This window comes from Etheostoma cragini, chromosome 9 (assembly GCF_013103735.1).
Source record: "Etheostoma cragini isolate CJK2018 chromosome 9, CSU_Ecrag_1.0, whole genome shotgun sequence".
Lineage (NCBI taxonomy): Eukaryota > Metazoa > Chordata > Actinopteri > Perciformes > Percidae > Etheostoma > Etheostoma cragini.
In genome coordinates, this window is record NC_048415.1 from 25,314,740 (window position 1) to 25,322,266 (window position 7,527).

At 41.1% G+C, this 7,527-nt stretch overlaps 3 protein-coding genes across 3 annotated transcripts in view; 2 read left to right on the forward strand and 1 right to left on the reverse strand.

Moving 5' to 3' along the window:
* The window catches only part of pak2b (p21 protein (Cdc42/Rac)-activated kinase 2b), an 8,999-nt gene extending 7,341 nt beyond the window's left edge, over positions 1-1,658 (forward strand). The window contains exons 14-15 of the mRNA XM_034880933.1: positions 294-431; positions 564-1,658. Of these exons, the coding sequence (XP_034736824.1) occupies positions 294-431; positions 564-650 (225 nt within the window). The 3' untranslated portion in view covers positions 651-1,658. The remainder of the gene's footprint in view (positions 1-293; positions 432-563) is intronic.
* A 681-nt stretch (positions 1,659-2,339) lies between these two features.
* Positions 2,340-5,533, forward strand: rpp21 (ribonuclease P 21 subunit). Its single transcript, XM_034880978.1, has 5 exons — positions 2,340-2,561; positions 2,696-2,796; positions 3,654-3,736; positions 3,918-4,052; positions 5,099-5,533. Exons 1-5 carry the CDS (start codon positions 2,505-2,507, stop codon positions 5,188-5,190), a joined length of 468 nt encoding a protein of 155 aa, XP_034736869.1. The 5' UTR covers positions 2,340-2,504; the 3' UTR covers positions 5,191-5,533.
* Positions 5,453-7,324, reverse strand: aqp12 (aquaporin 12). The gene is made up of 3 exons (XM_034880959.1): positions 6,537-7,324; positions 5,851-5,967; positions 5,453-5,764 (listed from the first exon to the last, which is right to left on the reverse strand). The coding sequence occupies exons 1-3, from the start codon at positions 7,129-7,131 to the stop codon at positions 5,640-5,642; spliced, it is 837 nt and encodes a 278-aa protein (XP_034736850.1). The 5' UTR covers positions 7,132-7,324; the 3' UTR covers positions 5,453-5,639.
* Positions 7,325-7,527: the final 203 nt, after the last annotated feature.

A 7,527-nucleotide genomic window follows, 5' to 3' on the forward strand; every position in this document is an offset into this window, starting at 1 on the left:
TGTTCAGAGGACAGGCAGCTAGCAGATAGTGAGGAGATGTTTTTTACAGTGTGTTCAGAGGACAGGCAGCTAGCAGATTGAGTAAGAAGTAGAACAGGATGTTATGGTTGCTGTGTGAATGCTGGTTTAGAAAACGGAGTGCAGCACTTTCATACCATCTAATGACAAACAAATGAGACTTTTTAAAAGTCTGCGCTTTACCAGTTTGACTTGATTCACTTGCTGTGTGTGTTATTTGTTTTAACTAGATTTCACAGTTGTTCCTTTTTTCTCCCGTCTCTTACCTTTGGCAGGCATTATACTTGATTGCCACAAACGGCACACCCGAGCTTCAGAACCCAGAGAAGCTGTCTCCGGTCTTCAGAGACTTCCTCAACCGTTGCTTGGAAATGGATGTAGAGAAAAGAGGCGGAGGCAAAGAGCTGCTGCAGGTGAAAAGCTCTTCCTGTTATGAGATTATGTCCATTGAACTCATCTTGTGTTTTGATTAAAACATGCACTTGATTCAATGGTTTTCCCTTTTCCCTCACCTTTTCTTTTATGATCTTTACTCTGGCGCGCAGCATCCGTTTCTGAAGCTGGCGAAGCCCCTCTCCAGTCTCACACCTCTCATCCTGGCAGCCAAGGAAGCCATGAAGGGCAACCGTTAGCTGATGAAACAAGCTACCCTGCCTTCCCATGCTGTGCACACATATGTGCCAACACTTTAGATTTTGTGCCAGACGACAGGCTGAGAATGACTTTCCACTCTTGATGCACCAGCCTAATAAGCCCTGACAAACCTCACTGTGAAGAAGACCAAAAATACAGAGCACAACTCCACCGCTGTCCATATGAACTCTGTTCTCGTGTCAGAAGACAAGTCAAACTAAAGTGCTTAGCTTCAGAGTCGGGCGTAGTTATTTTGTACAACGAATCTCTTGGTGATAAGTTAGGGCTAGGCTCGTAATTTAACTCGGAATGAAAAAGATGCCTAGTTTTATTTAGTTTTTTTTAATCAACTGCCTTAAAGAAATGCAGAATGTTGCCTAATGTATTGTTGATTGTGTCAATGTTTTTCCTCCCATGATTTTACTACCTTTTTGTAATTGACTTTTTCAGCATGTCAGTGTCTTAGTGATTTTGATACTTGAATTTCATATGTGTCCCCCTTCTTGTTATGTAGTTGGTCTCATTCAATGAACACTCTTGCTATTTCCACATTGACTCGTGTTTTATGGACATTTTCTCTTACCGGTTTTATAGGAAACATTTCAGTACATTCTTCATCATGAACATGTGCTGTGATTGTGGCGTTCTACGATTGCCACACCTGACAGACCTACTGTACCAGTCTTCCCCCATATCATCAGTCCCCTGATACCAGAGGTGCACCTTACAGGCAAATTAAAATGTTAGATTGACAGGGTTTATACTTTCTTCCTTATTGTTATTAAAAAAATTAGTATTGTATGTTGAAGGCTGTCCTTTGTGTTCTTTTGGACTAAACAAATGGGCTTTTTCCATGTGTATATTGTGTAGTTATTGTTTAGTTTGACCATATGGTGATGAGTGGTCGAAGCCTTGTAAAGACATTGTTCTGTTTATTTTTCTTCTTATGGACGACTAACAATTTTGTCTGCGCACTCAAATAAATGCCACTGTTTGTGCTTTTGTGATTTGAGAGTGAAAGTGATTGTTGTGCAGATAAATAGATAGTATGCCAGATAATATATGTAGTGAAATATAACATAAAAATTCCTATCAATCCTGAATATTTGAGGTGGAATGAAGACTTTATTTTCAGAATCGGCTTTATTTGCCGGGTATGAGGACACGTACAAGGAATTCTGCTTTGGACCATATTGCTCATATCGATTTACCCCTACAAAACAATATATACACACTACAAACATAAACAATATAGACAGTTTGAGGCAATAGTGCAATGAAGAGTGCAAAGTATGCAGGAGTAAATTATAATTATGATAGTTATTTTAATTATAGAGCATAGTGCAAAGGGTGCCAAAATAAATAGTATTATGTTATTATACATGAAGTATTATATTACAATATAAACAGGTTATTTATTACCAATGTTAGTTTTATGACTTTAAAACTGGATTCTCTACAGGCAGTGCCGATACAAAGTAGTATGCTGCCAAAGTTGGTGTGAGTTAATTGGGAGCTTTAATTCTGGAGGTTTTGCCCGGAAGTGCAATCGTTTTAGATGTCCGATGGTGTGTGCAGGATGGTAGGGGAAGACTTATGAATATTCATTAGGGAACTCATCCCGGAATGGGCTAGTACTCGTTGCCTGCTCTGGTTGGATTGGTTAGGGTTATGCGAGAGGAGTGGGATTGGTTGGGATTGGGTAAGAGTGTCAGGGCGAGCCAATCAGGAATGAGCCCTCCCCTGCCAACCTGCATAAACAGGAACCGCTGCCCGCTTAGGTCAGGCGGCTGTAGCTGTATCTCAAAAGCCGCCGTAAAGAAACTGCTACTGTATTCTTACCTTTGTGTGTAATGGCACTCCAACTGAAAGACAAAGACGCGTATCAAAGATTGAACTATCTTTACCAGGTAGGAAATAAATATAAAACGACAGCGCTGTCACGCTAGCATCGGCAATGGCCGGCATGCTAGCATAGCATGCTAGCTACTTTGCTAAGCAGCCATGTAATTCACTTCACTCCACCGGTTTTACTTATTTACAGGCAGCACATTGTGTTTTATCCCAAAACCCGGAAAATGTGGAGCTGGCTCGTTTCTACTGCTTCACACAGAGGACCATTGCAAGGCGTTTAGTTCTCAGACAGTAAGTTAATTGTATTTCGATATAATCTATCCGTTTCTTTCGTCTGTTATGAATTTTATTTTGAAGGCCCAATTACAGCAAGGTGCTGTCACTTCCGAGTGTTGACTTTATTTGGGTCCCTTTTGTTTCCCTGTCACTCAGGGAAATATTTATTTTGAGTCAATCCCACAAACACCGTCCTACAACTATTGATAGCTCACGAGCCAATCTAAAAAATAAAAAATAAATTTGCTGAGCCATTTTAAATACTGAAACTGTTTTGTCACCCCTTTTAAAAGATATACATCTTCAGTAGGAACCAATTGGCTTGGGGATGAGCAGCAACAAGAAAATTATAATGTATACAATAATTATGGGCCAATGGGCTTGGGGATGAGTAGCAACAAGAAAATTATAATGTATACAATAATTATGGGCTTGGGATGAGCAGCACCAAAATAACAAATAATATACAATAATAATGGATATTTTAGCAAGGGGAAATTACAATTGACACTCTGTTATTACACAGGCATTAATTACACACATGTTCAGTACCAATACATGCACTAAATGGAGAGATGTCAGAGTGAGGGATGAGGTGGTTGCCCACGGAAAAGCGCCCTGAGCAGTTAGGGGTTCGGTGCCTTGCTCTCGGGCACCTTGGCAGTGCCCAGGAGGGGAACTAGAACCTCTCCAGCCACCAGTCCACACTCCCTACTTTGGTCCGTACGGGGACTTGAACCAGCGACCCTACTGACTGAGCTACTGCCCCCCACCCCACATTACAAGTAAACAATACCACCAGCCGGATCGTTTTAGTCTAACCTGTTCATAAATAGGTTTTCAACATCTGTTAATCGTGGATTTTTTTGCAGGGACCCATCCGTGAAGAGAACATTATGTAAGAAGTGCTGCTCATTGCTCATCCCTGGCGTCACTGCTTCAACAAGACAACGAAGTAAGTCTGTTGTCTGTCATTTATATTTACAGTCAGGTTCCTGCTGCTACCTTGCATTGCATACTAAATGTAATTAGATTGGTGATGTCCCAAACAGCTCATTTATGCGTTTTAATCTCAATTTTTTTGAATGCATTTAAAGAAAAATGACACTATAGTATTTTTTTATGTATGTCATTAGGAAAAAACAGCAGGACTCGCTTCACTGTTGTGCGGTGCCTCAGCTGTGGGCAGAGCAAAACGTTTCTGAATGATCCAGATCATCGTCTATGGGTAGACCAGCCCGAGGCTCAGCTGGAGCAACAAAAGCAGCCAGGTGACAGATTATTATTATTATTATTATTATTGTTATTTACTTTTATCTTAGGCTTGAGGTACAGCCTATACCCAAATTTTGATGGTCATAAGTAAACTTCATTAGCGGTTACATTTTTGTGTGTGTTTGTTTTTTTCTTTAAAGGTTTGGTTACATGCTTATTCAGTAGACCATTTAGTAGTCCACAATTCCATATCGACTTTCATATTGCGTGCTTATTTAGAAAGCAAAACATGCTATAATGGCATACATATGTCTGATGCGACGGTTGAAACAGCTGTTTCAACCGTCCCCGACCTGGCTGTAACTACATTGTTTTTATACAATAATTTATGGAGGTGCGACATGGAAAAGCAGTTTTAGAAAGATGAAAATATATTTGGGCCCGCCAGGTAAGGAGGGGGGGGGGGGGGGTCAAGTTTTCCCATGTTATTATATGGAGACTGAAGGATGTGGGGCGTTATTTGGATGTCCAGTGGTCACGTAAAAACCTAGTGAAACGACATTTTACACAATAGAAACATGATATAAATTGAAAAAAACCTACTGTTCTATTTATAAAAATGGCTGAATCCTCCACAGTGCATGATATTTCAGTAACCACTTCATACGCCCTTCAGGATCACGACAATGAGACATTCACAAAGACGCATAGCCCTGCAACAATCCATCTAAATTAACACCTTTTGGAAGGGGACAGATGAAACGTTACACACGTTCCACTTTTGCTGTAATAACTCCTGAACAGTTTTGTTCAAAGCTAAAAATACAGCTGTATTTGACAGATGACAGGTGTAGGTTGCTACTCACCAAATATTAGCTTCCAGTGTGATACGACCACTTTGTAAATGACCTTTTTAATTCAAAAGTGTTTCAACTGTGCCGGCATTTGTTTGTGCCGGCATAAAACATCATTGTTAAAAACAGCATTCACAAGGGGAGACCCTTGTGAATGCTGTTTTTAACAATGATGTTTTAACTCCCATTGAGGCAATAATGGCTTGAAAAAGGCAAACCAACCATAATTTCTTCTTTCTCACCCACAGATCCAGGCCCTTCTATTAAAAAACAGCCCAAAGACAAAAAGCCTGAAGTGTCTTCTAAACCCAGCGCTGCCCAGAGCGCTGCCAGCACGTAGCAGCACTTCTTTTCCTGACCGTGACATTTAACATAGGTGTAACTATTATGTTACATAAATCTATGTTCTAGTATTTTTTTTAAATTGATTTAGTAACTTTTTGGCCTCTGTGATATCAAATGTATTGTCTTCCTGTGGTGTACACGGTCATTTTGAATGCCACCAACAGATGGCCACTGTGTGGTGTGCTACACGTGTAGGGTTGGGCTTTAAAGGAACAAGCATTGGCGGTGAGACATGGTTATTTTTTTCAAAAAGTAAAACTTTATTGATGGTAATGCTTTTATTAAAAATACGCTGACAAGAATGGAAGAATGAATATTACTGAATGAATCCAACATTATTGTTTACCCTTAACATTTTCTGTACAGTAAACATCTCTTCATCATTAACAATTTGGTGTCAGTTACTTAAAGGTTAATTAAAAAAAAAAAAAAATTAGTGTAGTTTCATTTTTTTTTTTCTCCTTTGTCCCCTTTTGGCACCCGAGAACGTGTCTTCTGAGAATATAGTAGGTTCTTGGAAAAGATCCTTGGAATATGGCCCGCATACAAGACGAGGGCCAGACTCATGCCTAGAAAACAAGTCATTAACTGTAAACAGTGTGTACTCTTTAAAAGAATTGACACCTCCAGTATGTTTCATTGAAATGTTAAATACCTGTGAGAGAGCCCAGCCAGTAGACCGCTGCGTACTCTGTGAAGGTAAATCCAGGACAGTGGAAGGTGAGGCCATACGACAAGGAGGGATTCATGTAGGCTGAGGTGTAGCCTCTGGCTGCATAAAAAAGAACAGACAAAGTGTGTTAGTATTATGATGATTTTAAACTGTTGAGCTGTTAAAGACATGCATGCTAGATAGGACTACAGATAGCCGATTGAACACTGGCGCATATCAAATAACACGTGAAACTGAGGATCACATGCGTGACTTATACCAACTAATGCAAACCTTTGTGGGCCTAATAAAGGTATACATTATTATTATCATTGTTATTACCAATGTGGAGTCCAAGGAACTCATCATTTAGTGCTGTAGATTACTTTTGGTAGTTTGTTTTAGGCAACAACGGTCCGTTTAAAGTAACCAGCAACATATTGTGTACATGCACGGAAACGGTGATCTCTGCACAGTGAGAAGACTTGCCCTGATTTCCCAGTGGGTTCCCATATTTCTATGATAATTAGCTTTATTAGCAAAGGTTTTGAAATAAATTCTTTTTTGTTATGCAGTAATTTCCCTGCACTATTCTCTCATATTTAAAAGCACAAAGCTACTTTGTATGAGCTGATTTTTTTCAACTTTTTTTTTTTCTTCAGTGATGATAAAGGTCCCCTGAAACTTACCTGTGTAGCACAGGAAAGTGAGGAGGACAGCGATCAGGGGCACTCGGATCAGGGCGGGTCTGCGTCGCAGGTTTAGATGGACTAGATGAAGGAAGAGCGTGCATACACACTCTGTAAAGAACCCGTGAAGCACCGAGACCAGCAGAGATGGGCTGCACTCTCTAGACATCAGGTTTTTGATCATGTGCATGTCTGTTAGCTCCAGACTCCAGTAGTATGCAGCTACAAGAATGGCTAGATGGGCCCCAAGAAACTGGGCTGCAACTGCAAGGAGAGTGGGCAGGGTGGTGGCCTCCAGTTGCAGGAACTCCAGCACAACCAGGGTTGGGTTCCCTGACGCACCACCACAGATCACACCGTGGGTCAGCAGAACCACAAACAGTATGGTAAAAGTCACATCAGGACCTAAGCCCCCGGCCCACTCCCCCACATCCACAATGGTCTGCACCTCCAGCCGACATGCCACCAGCATGAAAGAGGAAGCAAACTCCAAAATGAATCTAAACCGTGGCCATTTTTTAAGGAGTGTTGAGACCAAGGCCGCAAAAATGACAACAGCCGTGAAGTAGCCGAGAGATGCATTCAGTCCAGACATGACTCAGATGTCCTGTCCCCTGCAGTTTCTTTTCCAAAAGAAATGAATGAGGCTTTGACTCAACAACTCTGCTGTCTGTTTGGCAACGTGGCACATGGCAGAGACACATGTCTTATCAGAGACACGTCATGTTTTTATCCCACAGCCACCTGCCAAAATACACATGGGCCTTGACACAAGGTCAGGTCAAGAAGCTGGCCTTCGTTAGGTGGTCATGTATAATTAGATCCCAGCTTCGGTCAAATGCTTCCTTCCCTTCTCTCCAGGATGTGAAACCTTTTCTTAATTCTCAACTGGACCCTCAGCCTCTCTTTGTCCTCATCAAATCAAATAACACCTGACAGATTTTTCTAACAGGGGGCATACTCCCAGAACCCTCTAACGAGAACACCCCCC